Source organism: Arabidopsis thaliana, chromosome 5, assembly GCF_000001735.4.
Source record: "Arabidopsis thaliana chromosome 5, partial sequence".
NCBI classification, from domain to species: Eukaryota; Viridiplantae; Streptophyta; class Magnoliopsida; order Brassicales; family Brassicaceae; genus Arabidopsis; species Arabidopsis thaliana.
Genome location: NC_003076.8, coordinates 4,355,156 through 4,373,227, shown reverse-complemented (window position 1 = coordinate 4,373,227; position 18,072 = coordinate 4,355,156). Strand labels below are relative to the sequence as shown.

Sequence of the window (18,072 nt, the reverse complement as noted above, 5' to 3'; positions counted from 1 at the left end):
ATTTATAATTCAAATAAATAGCAAGTAGTTGGGCTCCAATTCAACAATTTATCAACCACATATATAAGAATATACAACAAAGAGATAAAAGAAAAATACAGAAAACAAACAAAGGTAAATCAAGTTTCAAACCAGTCCTCCATAAGATCAAACTGAGTTTTGTTTTTACCTCCTCTTGTTCTTGCTACCCAAAAGCAGAGAAAAGTAGAACAAGATTCGAAAGAAGAAGCCCCAAGCGACCGTGACCCACAAGCAATTCCATTTGGTGAGATCCGTAACGCCTTGTTGCTGCAAAATGTCATATCCTGTGGTCAAGCAAGTAGAGCTTGTGATCCTCATTCCAAGTGATTTGCTCATAGTTGCTAGAAGCCTAACTTTCATCCCCTGAGGCACCGCGACCAGAGGTGTGTTGTCGAATATCTGAACTCCTCTGACGAAACACTTTGTTGGGTCACCGAATTCGTTTAGGAGCACAGCCTCATAAGGATACTTGACTAAGGAAATGTAATGGAACCAGATCCAGTAGCCAGGGATTCGATCTCGGTTGATGAAGAATCCACTGAAAAGCAAGAAATAGGCTAAAATGGCTACAACAATGGTGTAACCGAGCATAACGTGTGGGACAACGCCTGATAAGAAGGTGACGAATGAGCTTCCTGCCCAGAAAGAGGCTAAGATTACTAGGAAGTAGAAGAGGAAACCCATAAGACCTCCATCTAAACCCACACCCCAAAATGTGATCGCTGCAAAAGCAAGCGAGAGGATGATCAAGGAAGGGAGGGCAACAAGAGAGTGAGATAGTACATAGGAGGATCTTCGGTAAGCGTTGTAAGCAGTTTCTCTCATGAAAATGAAACGTTCTTGGAGGAAAACAGGGAGAGCATCTGCGCAAGTGTAGAACGTTGTGGACATTGCAAAAGCGAAGCATCCAAGACGTTCTTGGACTCCTTTAGGGGAGTTATCTAGCTGCCAAAACATAGTGGCTAAGATGAATCCAGTGACTAAAACAGCTCCTAGGCGTATCCCGAATAGTTCAGGCTGTCTGCGAGAATTAGTCATGGACCGTTTGGCTAGAACCGCGAGTTCGACCCAAAACGGGTTCGCGAAAGTTGGAATAGTGGAAACAGGGCTCGAGCCAGAGCTATGAGTTGTTGTGGTCGCTCCAGAGACGAGCTTGCCTTTAGAGATACTTGCGCTGATGGCTTCTTTTAAGGACAAGCCAGTCTGACTTCTTGGCTCTGCTTTCCTCTGTCTAAACCCTTTGTTGAATTCAACTAAACTTCTTGTTCCACCAGCTGATCCTTCCAGCTCACGTATCAAATCCAAAGCGAACTCGGTGCGGTTCTCATGTTCAGGAATTGGATGGCCAAACTCTGCGAAGAAGCGCGGTAGCATCGCAGGCGATCCGCTGAAGACAGTTTGGCCACGGGACAAGAAGAGAAGACGATCAAGCAATCGAAGAAGACGGTAACTAGGTTGATGAAGAGTCATGATCACCATACTTCCACTCTGAGCGATTCGTTTAAGAACCTTAATAACACTTAGAGCACTTGTAGAGTCCAGACCCGAAGTTGGTTCATCGAGGAAAAGCAGAATCGGATCGTGGATGATATCGATCCCGATTGAAACTCGCCGTCGCTCTCCTCCAGAGATTCCACGGTGTCCTTCATCTCCGATCACCGTATTCGCCGCGTTTCTAAGTCCTAACTGATCAATCAAGGCTTGGACACGGAGAGACTTCTTTGATTTCGAAAGGCTTCGCGGGAGACGAAACTCGGCAGCGAACATTAAGGTTTCTTCAACTGTAAGCATCGGAAAAAGAAGATCGTCTTGCATCACATAAGCTGAGATCGCTTTCTGCATTTTCGAATTGAGAACTTCTCCGTTTAGAGTTACATTTCCTTTCAAGCTTCCTTTAGCGATTCGATTCGCTAACGCATCGATCAGCGTCGATTTTCCAGAGCCACTTGCTCCGAGCACAGCTAGTATCTCTCCGTCTCTAGCTTCTCCGGTGATTCCGTTGAGGAGCGTCTTCGTCTTGGAAGAGAAGATCCCCTCAGACGGAGCTCCAGGATCTGAAGAAACACTGCGTCTCCATGTGAACTTCCGGCGAACTTTGACGCTGTAAGTGAGATCAGTGAACGAGAGAACGAACGGTACGGATTGGTCCGGCGAGGCGAGATCCACATCAACGTGATGCTGGTGGTGACTACGACGCGTGGAGTCGTCGACGTTTTGCAAGAGCTGTGCGAACGTTGTTGGAGAAGACGACGCGCCTGAGACATTGCCAAACTCCGGCGAGAAGAACGGCAACGCCATATTGTCGTCCGCTGCGACCACACGAGACATTCTTCTTTGGGTTTGTTGCGATTGTGAAGCGGGAAAAATCAATAGACGGAGGAAAAACTAACGGCGTCAAAACTACCGTTAGCCGGAGAAGAAAAGAGGAAAGAAGAGTTATGGGTTTAACCAAGGATTTAATTTCTAATTCTATTTATAGATAAAATTCTCAATGTGGTTGGGCTGTTTAACATGCTTTGATTTTTAGGATTAATTTTGATGGGGAGAGTCAAAGTCACAATGCTGATGCTTATGTAGATGAACCTCCAAACCTAAACACAAGCAAGTAAAAGTGTAAAACACAAAATGCCACTTGTCAGTTTCTGTTTCTTTAAAATGTTTTCGTATAGCAATCAAATGTATTTTTTAGGCCACCCTTGCCGAATTTAGGCCACCATTCCCCCACCCACCTTTTATACTAACAAATTACAATGTGAAAAAAACTAAACAATCTCGAGATATCTCTTGTTTCCAAGGTAATCATAGTATTACATAAACTTCACTTATTTAGGTGCGACTTTTTGTTTTATAGGTGAGTTCATTTTTTATTCTAAAAAGAAAAACACTTTCTGCTTCGATTAAGCAGTTAGAGGGCGCTATAAAGAAGATCATCGATTCACTACTCGGATAAGAAACTCTTTTAACCTTTATAGCTGGTCGTAACATTGTCATCTAAAGCCATGATCCAAAGGATTCACCACTTCCCTACTAACATCATTTACAACAACCCTTTCATTCTAGAAGAAACGAGAGGTATATAAACCAAATGGCAAAGAAATAGAAAGCTACCAGCGTGTATGAACATATCCAACGGTTTTGCTATAGACAAACCCACCAATCCAACCGCATCATTACTCCCAACACCAATCCAACCGATATGTGACAAACTGACCAGTCAAGCTGAATTACCAGATTCCAACGCCTGTAAGATAACTGACTGGTTGAACTTGAAGTTTATGAAACTGCCACCAGGTTTTATGTCCTGAGAATGGTCGACTACAGGCTTTGTATTGTGGCTTTCTACTGTTGCTGTTGTATTGTGGCTTTCCATTGTTCCTTTCCTGAGTTCAGGCTTTGTACTGTGGCTTTCCATTGTTGTTCTCTTGAGTTCAGGCTTTCTACTGTTGCTTTCCATTGTTGTTGTCCTGAGTTCAGACTTTCTATTTTGGCTTTCCACTGTTGCTGTCCCGTTCCCTCCAACACTAGTCCTTGCATTCCACACGCAGAGTGCTGTACAAAGCATATATAGTCAGATCTCTACCAAAAACCTCTCTTTTAATGAATGCTTGAGAAAAAGACGTCAAACCTTTAAGGGGCTTGTTAGGTCTCCGTGCTACAGGTGAAGGATGCTTTAATATCCACGACTTCAATGACCTGCACAAGTTTGTAATCTCTCTTGTTATGAACCAAAACACGAAAATCACCCAAAAATCTATGTGTATAAATTAGAGAGCCACTACTCACGAAAGGAAAGGTGCCACCATGTACAATTTGAGACCAGAAACTCCATGAGTTATCACCTCATTACTTGCTGGCTGAAGATGATCAAGCCGATGCCATGTGATTTCCTACAAGTATTCCACAACAAAAGAAGATAAGAGACTCATCATACATACACAGACAAGATCAGATCCACAAGTTAATTGTTAAATACGCACACTGATTTCCTTCTTTGTAAGTGGTGCAAAAACTGTATCTTCTGTCACCCCAGCAACAATGTAAAGTCGTACTCTTTGCTGCCTGAAAACAAACTCTATATATTCTTCTCTCTTGAGTAGCTTTGAGACATCAAATCCAGTTTCCTCTAAGACCTGTAATTTAGCATGGAAGAACAATACATAAGAAGTGTGACAAAATATTCAGTTTTTTTTCAACATTAACCCATATTCCAAGTCTATACAAACAATCAGAAGAAGAATTACAGCACCTGAAATGCTACATTCACCAGGAGAATAGCACTAGAGAGCTACAATTAAACCTTTGACCATTTCCATACCAATGAAATAGTAAAAAGATACAGAGAGCCTATATAGTTGACCATTGACAGCAGCACTATTCTCATTTGCAAAAGATTCTGTCTACTGGTGACCTAAGAACATTTTTTCTTCCTCAATTATCACGTAGGAGAATCTATTTTCAGTACGTAAGGTGTATGTGTTATGATCAAACTGTTAAATTAGTGTGAAAATGAGTTACTCTGTTTCAAGAGCAGAAGATATAAGAGACGTTCTATTTGCTATTCTTTGACCTCCGTCATCTATACTAAAAAAAATTCATGCGCACATTATGTTGACACATTTTCATATGTCAACAACCACTAAAGTAGAACCAATGCATCCACTAAGTGAGGTTAATCTAACCCAATAAGCGGTCTTCTTCTAATTACATAGTGTTCTTTATTAATATGCACTATGATCAATGAGTGGCGGTTGTTGGAGATATCAATTTTGCTACAAAAGTGTAAAATAAATGAAACACAAAAGAGACAGGAAACAACAGAATTGATACTAACCTCACGTATGGCACAAGCATGGTCTTCTTCATCCTTGCTCTTTTTTCCGCGGGGAAAGCTCCAGCTCGATCCTTTCCATCCCTTCACCAACAGGCACTGAAAATGACAATGAAACAAAAAGGGTAAGCATTAACTAATAAGTAAACCTAAATATCACCCCACAGGGTTCTTACCCTTTCATATGTCTCATCCAGGATAATTGCCCCAGTGACTGGAACTCGACACTTGTAAGAAGTGAAGTCTTTAAAGATATCATCAATGTGAGTAACATAAGGTCTCAACACATCACAGCTGTTGAATACTATAGGCCACGTCAAGGAAAAATATCCACAGAAAACAATGGAAAAGACAAAGAGAAGCCCAGTCTATGTGGCAAACACAAATCATTTATGCTTCGAGCATATGAGATCATAGTCCTATCATTAACGAGCATTGTACTAAACAGTGAAGACAAGAAATTGAACACAGAATAATGAATCAGAAGGCAATGAAGGATACAGAGCGAAGTAAACTCTTTCAAAGACAGGGACTTAAGCTTTGGATCATTCTCTACAGCATTATCTTCATAGTACCAATAAGCATACTCCACCAGAAACAAAATTCTCTCGAATGACTGTTGATCTTCTTCAGGGACATTCAAAACAAATCGACTGAAACAAAACCCCATCACAAAGCATCAGTTACCGAAAATCAATTCGAGCCCAATCGCTTCACTATCCACAGAAAAAAGAAGAAAAACACTCGATTGATGAAATTACCTGCAAAGATCATCAAGGAGTTCTTTGGAGGGAAGGCAATTTCCGATGTTCTTCGATGAACTTGATGATCGATGGAGGCCCGACATTTTTTTTTGTACCTTCTCTTGTTCTAGTAGTTCTTGCCTTTAAAACCCTAATACTGGACGAGAGGAGCTCTCTCTCTCTCTCTCCCTCTCTATATATAGATTTACAACTGTTGCTCTAAGCTTTGGCTTCCTCTGATTGAAAGAGGAGGCAAAAACAACCGTCGTCGGTGAAATCTGATCGCTCCGGAGAAGAATCTGAGAGTGCGACGATTGTGTGTATCTAAAAGGTGGGCCCTTCTTTGGCCTTTATGGCTGATTGAGTTATGAGCTGCCGTCTCTGTTTAGGGTGGATAAAACTATCCGAGATCCGACCCAAGTTTCGATTGGATATTTTTTAGTCAAAACATTTACCTTTTTTTTTTTTGGGCAACGTTTAAAAACATTTACATGTTTTGTTTTTTTTACCAAAAAAATAGATATGAAGATTTTATTTTAACATTTACCAACTATAAAATATATAATCTAAATTAATATTATTTATTTTTAAAAATAATTAATTATTTATATAGTATCTTCATAAGAAAATTATTATAAGAAAAAACTTGTGTTTACTATCTATAATTGAGATTGCATTTCACAACTATGACAAACTAATTAATTAATTTTTTTCATTGGTAAATTAATTTTAAATTAGAATTTTAATTCTCATCAAGGATCTTTCATGTCATGAAAGCTATGATTTCTTCAATTTTTTTGGTATATATTCTCGATCATGTAATCTACTACGAAAATTAGAAGTTTAATTTCAATAGTTAGAAAATTCTTTAGAAGATCATTTTTTTTCTCAACTCCACTATTCATTTCTTTGCCACCAAATTCCATATTTTTCACATATTGTTTTTTTAACTTCATTTTATGGTTATTTGTTATGTGAAGAAGAAAACGACTTAAATGTTTTAGAGGTTTTATAGTATTCACAAAAATAGTTTAGGTTTTTGATCTTATTTTTTTTACATTTTTAACAAAATACTTATACATAAACTCGTTATTTAAATCGGTTTAATATACAAACGTTACATAGTAAAAATAAGCTACATTTCAGAAAAGAAATAATATATTAGTCGCCTGCAAATCGTCAAACTTAAACCGAGTAAAAAAAAACTTTGATGGACGGTGGCCGAGTTCTCTCATTTCAGTAATTAGTCGTCTCTAAAATTGGTTTTCGTTCCCCGAGGAGGTTTCTTCCCTAGTAGACCATAAGATCGCTGAGAATATGTCGTGGCTGCGAACGGCCGTGAATAAGGCTGTGGAGGTCGGAAACCGCAAAAACATCACACGAACCGTCAAAAACTATGCCGACTCCGTCGTCCAGCACGCTGGCCAAGCCGTCGCTGAAGGAGCCAAATTGTTCCAAGACCGCATTGTAATTTCTCCTTTCCTTTTAATTATTCCCATTTCTAATTAGTATTTGGGTCTTATTTTTCTAGATTCCAGTTTTGATTTTGGTATTAAGGGCTTTTATTACAATACAGTTGTAATTATGACACAACAGTTGCATTACTTTAGGACTAGAGTGAATAATCCGGACTGTAACTTTGCAGGGTGTTGGGGCTTATAAGAGTGTTCATCAGACAATTCAGAGATTGGAAGAAGCTGCAGTCTCATATAGAGGTCAAGAAAGGGCATTGCTGATTACTAGATGGCTAAGTGTGCTTAAGGAGATTGATAGAGCTACTGACAGTTCTCTAAAGGATAAACAATTGAGTTCAGAGGAACAACTTGCTTCTGATGAAGCAAAGAAACGTGAATGGGTATTATTTTTATTCTTTTTTTTTTTTTGGATAAGAGGAAAAGAAGAAGTTAACAATTCTCCCACATCGTAAAATATCAAGACTAGTAATTAAGTAGAGATGATTGTGATCCTTAGTGTTGCTGCGTTAGAATCTTATATGTTCCTTAACTGGTTTTGTCAAAGAGAAAGAGGAAGATGTCATCATATCATCCTCCTGCATTTTAGAATATAAAAAAAAAAGTATTACTTAAGTAGATAAGATTGCTAATCTGTAGTAGTATAGGGTAACTTTTTCTGCTAAAGGGTTTTTCATTAACAGTGACTTTTGCATTACTATTCTGCGTCGAATTTCATATGTTGTATTTATGACCTTTTTCCAACAGAATTCTTTCTGAAGATCCCTTTGCATGTGTAGGTTTTGTATTACGATCCAGATATAGGCGGTGAGCCACTTAACTTCCGTGATGTTTTTCTGCAAAGTCAAGCTCTGGAGGGGATCGTTCTGTCCATGGTATTCTTTTGCAACCTAAATTTGATCTTTTGGTGGCTATCTGATAAGTGATAACAGATACGTAGTACCATTTTACCTTTATATTTGGGTGATGTGAAAACATATGTGCCGTCTATGGGGGTTAAAGGTTTGACTGTTTTATTACAGATTATTGAACCACCACATGACGAAGAAATCACGCTACTCCTGGAGATGTTTGGGTGAGTCTGCTGGCATTCCATATTGCATTGCCAAAATTTGGATTCCAAAAGGAGTCTTAAACTGTTTCTTGGAAAGTCAACACAATTCATTGCTATTTTCATTCGTACTGCAATTATTCATAGAACTTAACATTGTTTTCAGCCTTTGTTTGAATGGAGGAAAGGAAGTTCATGATGCCATAGTTAGCAGTATGCAGGATCTTGCTACAGTCTTTTCAAGTTACAAGGATGAAGTTTTGGTAAGCGCTTGATCAGTAAAAAAGTCAGCATATGTTAATTTATGGGCGTTTGGATCTCCTCCTAACTTTTCTATTCTTCTGTGTTGCTTTGGCTGCTTTTGGACAGGTTAAGCAGGACGAATTGCTTCAGTTTGCCCAAAATGCCATCACAGGGTTGAAGATTAATGCTGAAATGCTGAGGTGATAAATGAAGATAATGATGTGCTTTTTGCTCTTGTTTCTCTTTATTAATGAATAATGAGTCATAGGGCACTACTCATCTTGCCTCACTGTTGATTGAATTCATGTTTTCAGAATTGATGCTGAAGCTTCTGATTTGAGAAAGAAACTCGAAAAGATGAATGCCTCTCAAATTCCACAGGAGAGTGAAGACAAGGAACATAAAGAGACTCCTTTAACAATAGAGGTGAGGATAATAGTATCTCCAAGCCTCTTTTTTCTCCCTAAGCTCATTTCGGTAGCTCTGTGTGATAGACTTCTCGTTTTGCAGGCTTTCAAAGAAACACTTGCAAAGATTCGTCTTTGCTCCAGATTAGAAGGTCTTCTAATTAGAAAGAGACAACTAAGCAATGGTGACTCACCAGATATACATGCTCAGAAAGTAAGTCTGTGAGCTTTATTAGTCTCAATTTATACAAGTTAATTCGTATTGTTAATTATCATCTTACTCTACTTTTTGTGCTGATATGGTATATTAAGAGTTTCATGTATTCCATGACAGCATATACATTTATTGACTTCTGGAGTAGAATGTTACTTATGGAAGATAATAGATATTTTGTCTTTGAACCAGGTCGACAAGCTCAGGGTGTTATTAGAATCTTTAGCAAATTCAACTTCCAAAGCCGAGAAACGAATATCAGAGAACAGGTTAAACTTATTATCGACTCCAGTTAGTTTCCTTTTATCTGCAAAAGACTTTTTTTATGGTTAAATTTTGATATGACATGGTAAATTTACCAGACCGGAAGAATAGGTAATAAGTTTCTTATTCTTTGTGTTACTATATGCATGTTCAGCAAATACTACTGATTCAATGTACAATTCTTTCCTTGCTATAGTATTTTCTGATTAAAGTTAGCTTATGAGTAGCAAATTTGAATTATGGGACTGCAAGACAATGCCGATTTATAATAAAGCTTGTCTTGTTATCACTTATCCCTTAGTGCTATTGAGCGGATGATTAGTCATTGGAAGGAAAAATACCATCAATGGATACCAATTGTCATTTGTCTTTTCGCAGACTTCAGAAAGAGGAAGCACTAAAAGCTCGTGTGGTGAAAGCAAATGAAACCGGTGAAAAGGAAAAGGTCTTTATCTCCCACTTTTATTTGTTCTTTTGAGTTTTGATTATTGACTGCGAAAAAAGGAAGATTAAAAAAAACAAAACTTAAGCGTGGCAGCGTTCGTTGGCATGTTTATCCAGCTGACAGTATTAAGGTTATGATTTATTATGTACAGGAGTTGGGTGCCGAAATTGCACAGCTTGAGAAACAAAGAGATGAGCTGGAAGCCGATCTGAAGAGGGTAATCTATTTTTCTATTTATCGGGTTTCTTGCTTTATCCTGGAGGTTTACATACACACTTTAAACAGACGAAAATTTTGTCACTTGACGTAATTATATAAACGTAAGCTCATCATGCTGTTGAACTGAAATATAATGATATTATTGATTCTATGTATGTAGCTATGATTGTTGTGATACAGAAGGTATATCAGTAAATATTCTTCAATGTAGGTAAATCTATCGTTAGCTGCTGCTCAAGCTCGGTTTCGTAATGCGACAGAGGAGAGGGATCAATTTGGTGAAGCCAACAATCAGATAATCGCTCACCTGAAAACGAAGGTGGGATTTTCTTTAAGCTGGGTAGCTCTTACGCTTAATAATATCCACGTGAAATAATCTGCTTCTGTTGATTCTGCATGCAGGATGATGACCTGTCCAAATCAGTTGTAGCTTGTAAGAAAGAAGCAGAAGTTATCAAGACGTGGATTAATTTTCTTGAGGATACATGGCTTCTTCAGTGCTCACATATCGAAACGAAGGATAAGCAGACTTTGTATTTCTATCTACTCTCAGCTGTTTCTCGCAATACATCTTGCTTTGCTGCTCGACCACAACAAATAATCCATTGGCATTTCTTAGGGACGAATTGGAGAAGCATGAAGATTACTTCTCGGATGTGGCCTTGAATATACTCTCTGTGTACAAGGTAACCTCTGTACTTTATAGAAACTTTAATCTAGTAATTGATAAATGAAAGCTAACACAAAATTTCATATTGTACAGAAGGAGGTGGCACCTTTAATAAGTCGTATAGAAAATTATGTGGAAAATCTGAAGAATCTGGGTCCTGGGTAAATGCCTCTTGTTGAATTGGATTATCCCTACTATATTACTTGGTTTCTGATTATAACTCTAGTTGGAGTTGAATTGCGCCTTGCAATAGTGGTGACATTTTTGCATGTGGTGGTGGTGACAGGTCGGAGAAGCCACCAAATGCAGATCAGGGAGACAATCAGGTATCAAACCCGAGGAAAATTCTGGAGGAGGAGTATATAGACTATGAGACCAAGGTAAGAATTGCTGCTTAGTAGGTTACGATTGATTATTTTTATTGAGACCAAATATGACTCTGCATGGTCGTGCTCTGGTTCGTTGATTTTTTTTCTTTTTCTGGTTTCTATTCTTCCTCGTCTCTTATTTGGTTTTATCAAAAACTTAGATCATTACCACATTCAGCATTGTGGACAACGTGAAAGAGCAATTCCAGGTTCTCCAAAGCAAACTGGATAAGTGAGTGGAAACATAATTATGTGACCTTTCAGTAATCGGTATAGATTTATTGTACTAAAGTTCTGAAATCCTACATTATACCAGAAAGGACGACCGGCGTGTGAAAGAGCTGTTTGATGACATGGAGAAAATGAGGCAGCAATTTGAATCCATAGCGAGGCCAACGTTAGAGATAGAGATTCCATCACCTAGAAGCAGTGTTACGTCCCCTAAAAGCAGTGCTACATCACCCAAATCTCCCAAGCCTAGCAGTAGTAGCATGAATGCTTCAACTGAATCTACTCAGACCCAAAAGCCAGAGCTGAGCAATTCTCCTCAGGCACCCAATCCTGCAGCTGGTTCCAGTCAAGAGTTTAACCCTGAAGCCGAACTAGCCGAGCTGGAATCTGAATTTGGTAAGGTGGCTCGTGATTACTCTGCAGATGAGGTTGATGGATGGGAATTCGATGAACTGGAGAAAGAACTGCAGTAGTATGATCCATCACACGCCTGCCTCACATACACTGATATGTTTTTCATTTACTTTCTTTGTTTGACCATAACTCCGAAGTTCCTTTGTTAATCTGTTTGGTAATTTATGGTAACTGCCTGTTGACTTTTGTATGTCTACTTTTTTTTTTTTTTGCTCATAAGTGTTGTCTCTTATTTAAACCAAAGATTGTAAAGATTACAAAAGAGTGGAAACCTCCGCTTTCAGTCTCCAGACAAAAACAAAATAAAGATAAAAGTCCAACTAAATTAAAGCCCAGTTGAAGCAAGAAACCCTTTTAGGAAGTAATTGATGTAGTCCACCGCCGATTTGGTTAGTCATTGCAGGGAACTCCAAAACCACCAGGAACCACCAAGACTTCAAGCTTGTCCGATGGAGCAACACAAAATTCAGAGAATCCCATCAATCTTCTTCATCTTCGAATTCGCAAAGGAAAATCTCCCCTGGGTAGTCATATCATCATCTTCAAACGACATCAGCGTAGAACTTAAGCCAATGAAACTTCCATGAACACCTAAAAGTAAAATAAAAACACTCGTTTCCAAAAACCAATATGACAATTGACTCAATTGCATAAAACCCAACTCAAAGGCATTAGAGAAAACCCCAATCCACAACTCTAATTTGTTCTTATATAATTGAAATCGATAAGCTTGAAAAACAAATTGAGCCCTTTAAACAAAGGAGGTTCAAGGAATTGAGCCCTCTAAGAGTTAGAACACAAAGGAGCAAAATCAAACTGGATCTATAGAAAACGAGAACATAAAACAAAACCGAAAAAGAAATCCGGCCAAAAGCTAGCCTAAACCGCCGGAGACGGACGACGGAGAAGCTAGACAAGAGCCAACCACCGTTGGTAGAGGAACCAACCGATGGAGGACGGCGACACCGGACAATTCTGCTAAAGGAGCCAGAAGATTCCGGGAAAGTAACCGACCAACCACATCACAAGAGGCATATGGATGTCGGGCTGAAGCCTGTCAAGCGGACTGGACCGGCCCGCTAGACTCACACATCACAGTGGGTTTAATAATGTTTTACTGTTAATGAATGGGCCTCTCAAGACAATGTGCTAATCCATTCCTTGCTAGTTTTTGCTCAACTTTTAGCATGTAGTGTTTAACGTTTTCCTTGTGTATGCGTATCTAAATTGGAACTTATGTGACCATCAAGACAGTTTGGAATTTCATCAAAGCTTGTCTTGTGATGCCTCTTAGTGGTATGGAGCGGATATCAATTGTCCAAATTGTCCTTTGGCAGACTCGAGAAATGTTGAAAGCAAATGAAACCGGTGAAAAGGAAAAGGTTCCTTTTTTCTCAAGCTTTTAAAATCAATTAAAATTGTAATGGCAACAAAAATTAAGTAGATTATCTTCTAAAGTTAAGAAAGTCATCTAAAAAAACAATTTTGGAATTAAATCCCTAGTTAAACATTTTGCCTTTAACTGTAGTGTTTCATTTCTGTGCATCAAAGGTTTTGAAATCATCAAAACTGTTTTGTGAATTCTCATCATGGACACATACACATACACACAAGAGCCAAGAGTTGACCCACTCATCAACATCATGGATCTAGACGGCTTAACGTCCCTCTTCACACTTTTTTCAACACATGTTTTATTCCCTCCCAATTTCTGGTACCTATTAAAATAAAGAATAGTAAACAAATCATCAAAACTAGCACGCAAGCCACTTGTATTGGATTGACCCCTCATGAATTCTATTCTATTAATTAGAGATACGTGACGAAACTTACAAGTGACAACAATTTATCTAATTACTAATTAACAACTAATTTTAAAAATGTTATGTGATTAGCAAAATTTAAATGTAGTTACGTTATCGTAATTCTGGATCTATTACTATAAACTAAATTATTTTTGACGTATGATTAGATAATGTAATGATAATTGTAAAGTTTAGTTTGAAAAAAAACAAAATTGACCAGACACTAGAGTAAAGCTTATGAGCATTGATGGAATAAATGATACAAAGCTCTTTAACATTTGAGTATTCCATTCTCTCATTAACGGATTCTCTAAAGTGCGCCAAGCGTGCGCAAGAGCCATCATGTCCTACGCATCTCTCAGCGTCAAGGACCTGACCAGCCTTGTTTCAAGATCCGGAACCGGTTCGTCTTCTTCGCTCAAGCCTCCGGGTCAGACCCGCCCCGTCAAGGTCATCCCGCTTCAGCATCCTGACACCTCCAATGAAGCTCGTCCTCCTTCGATTCCTTTCGACGATATCTTCTCCGGATGGACGGCGAAGATCAAGCGCATGAGGCTCGTCGATTGGATTGATACTCTCTTTCCTTGTTTCCGATGGATTCGAACTTACCGATGGAGCGAGTATTTTAAGCTCGATCTCATGGCTGGTATCACCGTCGGTATAATGCTTGTTCCCCAGGTACTTTACTTTCAAGCTTAAGGAAGCTGGAATCATTGGCTTTAGAATAGGAAACTGGAATTATTGGTTTCAATCGTATTGTCTTGTTGAGCTGCAAAATTGGTTAAAGATGTGACAAAATGTATTATAGCTTAAGAGATTATCAATTCAAGTTTTTAGTAAAATTATGTATTGGTCTTCAATCTGGAGTTTTGTTTTAAGTTTATTTTGCTGAATGACTTTTGATGGATTTGACCAGGCAATGTCGTATGCGAAACTAGCTGGCCTTCCACCAATTTACGGTCTATGTGAGTTTTATTGTGAATTCATAGGAATGCTATTGAAGTACTCCTGCTCTTGGTTTAAAGAAATGCCTAATCATGTTAGCTTTGATTCAATTTTATAACTCTTTGATGCAGACTCTTCATTTGTGCCGGTATTTGTCTATGCCATATTTGGCTCATCCCGTCAGCTTGCAATTGGACCTGTAGCATTGGTTTCTCTTCTCGTCTCTAATGCTTTGGGTGGAATCGCTGATACGAACGAGGAATTACATATTGAATTGGCCATTTTGTTGGCGCTTTTAGTTGGAATCTTGGAGTGCATCATGGGGCTCTTAAGGTAATACTACTATTTTTGGTTAGAATTCAGATAAGGAAAACGTTTATTATCTTGACTGCTACTTATATAGCTTGCCTGTGTAGTAACTGTTATCCGTTAAAGCAGAAGTCTTCTAATTATTGTTGTGTCATGTTGCGTCTCCCTTGTTTGTGATTTCAATCCAGGCTTGGATGGCTTATTCGTTTCATTAGTCACTCAGTCATATCTGGATTTACAAGTGCTTCGGCCATTGTGATTGGGTTATCTCAAATAAAATATTTCCTGGGGTATAGCATTGCCCGGAGCAGCAAGATTGTGCCAATAGTAGAGAGCATAATAGCTGGAGCTGATAAGGTGAAACTTCATTTTCAGCTTTAAACAGTTCAGAAAAAGAGAGACACATTTCCTCTTTGGCTAATATCTTTAATTCGGGATCTGTAAGTATGATTTAGACTGAAATTTTGGGTTTTCACCTCTTTATATTTCGATCTGCATATTCTTTTTTTAGCCACTGCCCCTGAGGAATGTAAGTACTTCAAGACTACTAATACCTGGTGCTGGTGGTATAACTTTTAGTATAACCTCAAGTAGCTTAGACTGTACATTAAATCATCGTCGTATGATGATTTTACTTGTATATCATGAATTTCATTGGTGAATCAGTTTGGTAAAGAACGTGTTTTGTTTCTACCTATTTGTACTTTATTTAGATGGATCTTTTTGTGCTTTTTAGTTTCAGTGGCCACCTTTCGTGATGGGATCTCTTATTCTGGTGATTCTTCAAGTGATGAAACATGTGGTATGAGCCTTGTTCTTTTCCAGAGTTACCAGGGAAACAGGACTTTCCTTTATTAATGTGATAATAAGGTCATGGTTTTTCATGGCAGGGAAAAGCCAAAAAGGAACTTCAGTTCTTACGAGCAGCAGCGCCACTCACCGGGATTGTGCTCGGTACAACCATTGCAAAAGTGTTTCATCCGCCTTCCATCTCTCTGGTCAGAAATTAAATTCATGGTAGTTGCCTTGTTGAGCTACATAACGGTGAAGTGTTTGAAGTAATAGCAAAATTCAGTATGTTTTCAGGTGGGAGAAATACCTCAGGGCCTTCCAACATTTTCTTTCCCAAGAAGTTTTGATCATGCAAAAACGTTGCTTCCAACATCAGCTCTCATTACTGGTGTTGCCATCTTGGTGAGATATCAACATCATTAGTTCTGTCAAAGTAGGCATATGGGTACTGGCGTACTGCAGAGCTGAACCTAATCATGAGAAACTATAAATGAATGGACATGGTTTATCTGACTTCCTATAAAAAAAAGAACAAAAGGATTTCTTGTTTAGATTTGGATGCAGTAGCGCATGTCAATTGATATTATGTTTTTTCGTTCTCTAATGAAGTAGTTCTACATTTTCTTGTATCCAGGAATCTGTGGGAATTGCCAAAGCGCTTGCGGCAAAAAACAGATATGAGTTGGATTCAAATTCAGAGGTACTGTGCTTGACTAGAAGCCGAATTGCTATAGACAATATTCCGGTTCTTTTTACCGTTTTTATTGAAAGCTCAACTGTTTTTACCTTCACTGGACAGTTGTTTGGTCTTGGTGTTGCAAATATATTGGGGTCATTATTTTCTGCATACCCAGCTACAGGTACGTTAACTTGAGAATGATAAAAGCTATCAATAATTGACGCTATGGATATAATCTGTTATACATTTCGTAAATATATTTCAAAGTTAATTAACATAATCTGTGAATGTCCTGAATGCAAAATTTAGGATCCTTTTCTAGGTCAGCTGTGAATAATGAAAGTGAAGCTAAGACTGGCCTATCAGGGCTTATAACAGGAATCATCATTGGATGTTCTCTACTGTTCTTGACACCGATGTTTAAATACATACCACAGGTCTGTCTGCCCGTGGTGAATATATCAGTTTCTAGTATTTGCTACTCTTTCTGAAACTTCAGAGAATTGTGAAACTAAATTTTGGCTAACATTCACTCTGTTGCTTATCTCTCTCGTAATCAGTGTGCTTTGGCAGCAATAGTGATATCTGCCGTTAGTGGCTTGGTAAGTTCATATAAACCAACCTGCCAAGGAGCGAAGATGAATTCTGCTTCTGGTTTCTTATGTATACTTTTCGGATTATTATCATTAGGTGGACTATGACGAAGCTATTTTCCTCTGGCGTGTGGACAAGAGGGATTTTTCGCTTTGGACCATCACTAGCACCATAACATTGTTCTTCGGAATAGAGATCGGTGTCCTTGTTGGTGTGAGTATTCAGATACTATAGTATGTTCAGATTCATCTAACTAATGTATATATGATTTCTGCATAGGCCTCTAAGGACTCACGCAGTTGCAATGTTTTCAATTTTAGGTTGGTTTTTCACTAGCATTCGTTATCCACGAGTCTGCAAACCCTCACATTGGTAAGATAAATTCCGTTCAAAATTGCCTCTCGGTGTATTGAAACTGCCTGTTTTTCTAACTTGGTTTCATTTCTTATCTTAATTATTCTCCTGGTAGCTGTCTTGGGGCGGCTTCCAGGCACCACTGTGTACAGAAACATAAAGCAGTATCCAGAGGCTTACACATACAACGGGATTGTGATAGTTCGAATCGATTCTCCTATTTACTTTGCCAACATAAGTTACATCAAGGACAGGTGAGAAAGGCGTTTATTCTTCCTTGTGGTATGAATCTATTAGAAACATTAACAAGCTGGCTTTTTTTGCAAAGTGCAGACTACGAGAATATGAAGTAGCTGTTGACAAATACACAAACCGGGGACTGGAGGTGGATAGAATAAATTTTGTAATCCTGGAAATGTCTCCTGTTACACACATAGATTCGAGCGCAGTGGAAGCCTTGAAAGAACTGTATCAAGAGTATAAAACAAGGGATATTCAGCTAGCGATATCAAACCCGAACAAAGATGTTCACTTGACAATAGCAAGATCAGGAATGGTGGAGCTAGTTGGCAAGGAATGGTTCTTTGTGAGAGTACACGACGCCGTACAGGTGTGTCTACAATACGTACAGAGCTCTAACTTGGAGGACAAGCATTTAAGTTTTACGAGACGATATGGTGGGAGCAACAACAATTCATCCTCCTCCAACGCGCTGTTGAAGGAGCCATTGTTATCAGTGGAGAAATAAAGGATATGTAATGTAAGTAATAGCTGTGTATAGTTTGTTGCGATTTTGTAAAAACAGTATACAATCTTCATTGTATCACCTATATAACAACATTCTTACTCTTCTTTTCCCACAATAAAAATAGACCTTGATGACATTCAGACAGTTTTTTTTTATTTAAATGGAGCAATGCTTTTGTTGAGTCATGGGCTGAAAAACCGCAGATTGGTCCAGCCCGTCGCTGGAAGCCGACGTCATTTGGCCCATGATAACATTG

The 18,072-nt window shown here is 38.6% G+C and overlaps 5 protein-coding genes across 6 annotated transcripts; 2 read left to right on the top strand and 3 right to left on the bottom strand.

Annotated features, from left to right (window-relative positions):
• Positions 1 to 26: 26 nt before the first annotated feature.
• Positions 27 to 2,536, bottom strand: ABCG6 (ABC-2 type transporter family protein). The gene has a single exon (NM_121361.3). It carries the CDS (start codon positions 2,347 to 2,349, stop codon positions 166 to 168), a length of 2,184 nt encoding a protein of 727 aa, NP_196862.1. The 5' UTR covers positions 2,350 to 2,536; the 3' UTR covers positions 27 to 165.
• A 262-nt stretch (positions 2,537 to 2,798) lies between these two features.
• Positions 2,799 to 5,966, bottom strand: DCP2 (decapping 2). 2 transcript variants are annotated; one of them, NM_001203375.1, is made up of 9 exons: positions 5,611 to 5,929; positions 5,351 to 5,502; positions 5,026 to 5,153; positions 4,853 to 4,948; positions 4,268 to 4,306; positions 3,999 to 4,151; positions 3,805 to 3,908; positions 3,647 to 3,714; positions 2,963 to 3,570 (listed from the first exon to the last, which is right to left on the bottom strand). In NM_001203375.1, exons 1-9 carry the CDS (start codon positions 5,694 to 5,696, stop codon positions 3,236 to 3,238), a joined length of 1,161 nt encoding a protein of 386 aa, NP_001190304.1. In that variant the 5' UTR covers positions 5,697 to 5,929; the 3' UTR covers positions 2,963 to 3,235. The 2 variants fall into 2 exon arrangements, with proteins under 2 accessions (NP_196861.2, NP_001190304.1); NM_121360.4 differs by lacking the exon at positions 4,268 to 4,306 and having other exon boundaries at positions 2,799 to 3,570; positions 5,611 to 5,966.
• Positions 5,967 to 6,726: 760 nt separating this feature from the next.
• Positions 6,727 to 12,862, top strand: AT5G13560 (structural maintenance of chromosomes protein). Its single transcript, NM_121359.5, has 18 exons — positions 6,727 to 7,059; positions 7,238 to 7,447; positions 7,844 to 7,939; positions 8,087 to 8,139; positions 8,282 to 8,378; positions 8,485 to 8,558; positions 8,673 to 8,784; positions 8,869 to 8,979; positions 9,172 to 9,248; positions 9,622 to 9,688; positions 9,840 to 9,905; positions 10,119 to 10,226; positions 10,310 to 10,440; positions 10,527 to 10,593; positions 10,671 to 10,738; positions 10,864 to 10,957; positions 11,107 to 11,177; positions 11,262 to 12,862. The coding sequence occupies exons 1-18, from the start codon at positions 6,910 to 6,912 to the stop codon at positions 11,647 to 11,649; spliced, it is 2,040 nt and encodes a 679-aa protein (NP_196860.2). The 5' UTR covers positions 6,727 to 6,909; the 3' UTR covers positions 11,650 to 12,862.
• Positions 12,057 to 12,181, bottom strand: AT5G13565 (uncharacterized protein; the record flags this gene model as incomplete). The annotated part of the gene is made up of 1 exon (NM_001343277.1): positions 12,057 to 12,181. Exon 1 carries the CDS (start codon positions 12,141 to 12,143, stop codon positions 12,057 to 12,059), a length of 87 nt encoding a protein of 28 aa, NP_001331035.1. The 5' UTR covers positions 12,144 to 12,181.
• A 673-nt stretch (positions 12,863 to 13,535) lies between the features above and the next one.
• On the top strand, positions 13,536 to 17,952 carry SULTR4;1 (sulfate transporter 4.1). The gene is made up of 15 exons (NM_121358.3): positions 13,536 to 14,073; positions 14,312 to 14,360; positions 14,472 to 14,673; positions 14,838 to 15,006; positions 15,386 to 15,451; positions 15,540 to 15,647; positions 15,736 to 15,843; positions 16,076 to 16,141; positions 16,241 to 16,301; positions 16,430 to 16,557; positions 16,681 to 16,722; positions 16,811 to 16,927; positions 17,035 to 17,086; positions 17,184 to 17,322; positions 17,402 to 17,952. The coding sequence occupies exons 1-15, from the start codon at positions 13,738 to 13,740 to the stop codon at positions 17,814 to 17,816; spliced, it is 2,058 nt and encodes a 685-aa protein (NP_196859.1). The 5' UTR covers positions 13,536 to 13,737; the 3' UTR covers positions 17,817 to 17,952.
• The last annotated feature ends 120 nt before the right edge of the window (positions 17,953 to 18,072 follow it).

What these genes read in the sequence shown, in the direction of transcription:
- ABCG6 (NM_121361.3), bottom strand. Translation starts at nt 2,349, where the DNA reads ATGTCTCGTGTGGTCGCAGCGGACGACAATATGGCGTTGCCGTTCTTC.
- DCP2 (NM_001203375.1), bottom strand. Translation starts at nt 5,696, where the DNA reads ATGTCGGGCCTCCATCGATCATCAAGTTCATCGAAGAACATCGGAAAT. An exon ending in CTCCTTGATGATCTTTGCAG is followed by an intron (nt 5,503 to 5,610) that starts GTAATTTCATCA and finishes GTTTTGTTTCAG; the next exon opens with TCGATTTGTTTTGAATGTCC. An exon ending in GAAAGAGTTTACTTCGCTCT is followed by an intron (nt 5,154 to 5,350) that starts GTATCCTTCATT and finishes CGTGGCCTATAG; the next exon opens with TATTCAACAGCTGTGATGTG.
- AT5G13560 (NM_121359.5), top strand. Translation starts at nt 6,910, where the DNA reads ATGTCGTGGCTGCGAACGGCCGTGAATAAGGCTGTGGAGGTCGGAAAC. An exon ending in AGACTCCTTTAACAATAGAG is followed by an intron (nt 8,785 to 8,868) that starts GTGAGGATAATA and finishes CTCGTTTTGCAG; the next exon opens with GCTTTCAAAGAAACACTTGC. An exon ending in TCGCTCACCTGAAAACGAAG is followed by an intron (nt 10,227 to 10,309) that starts GTGGGATTTTCT and finishes TTCTGCATGCAG; the next exon opens with GATGATGACCTGTCCAAATC.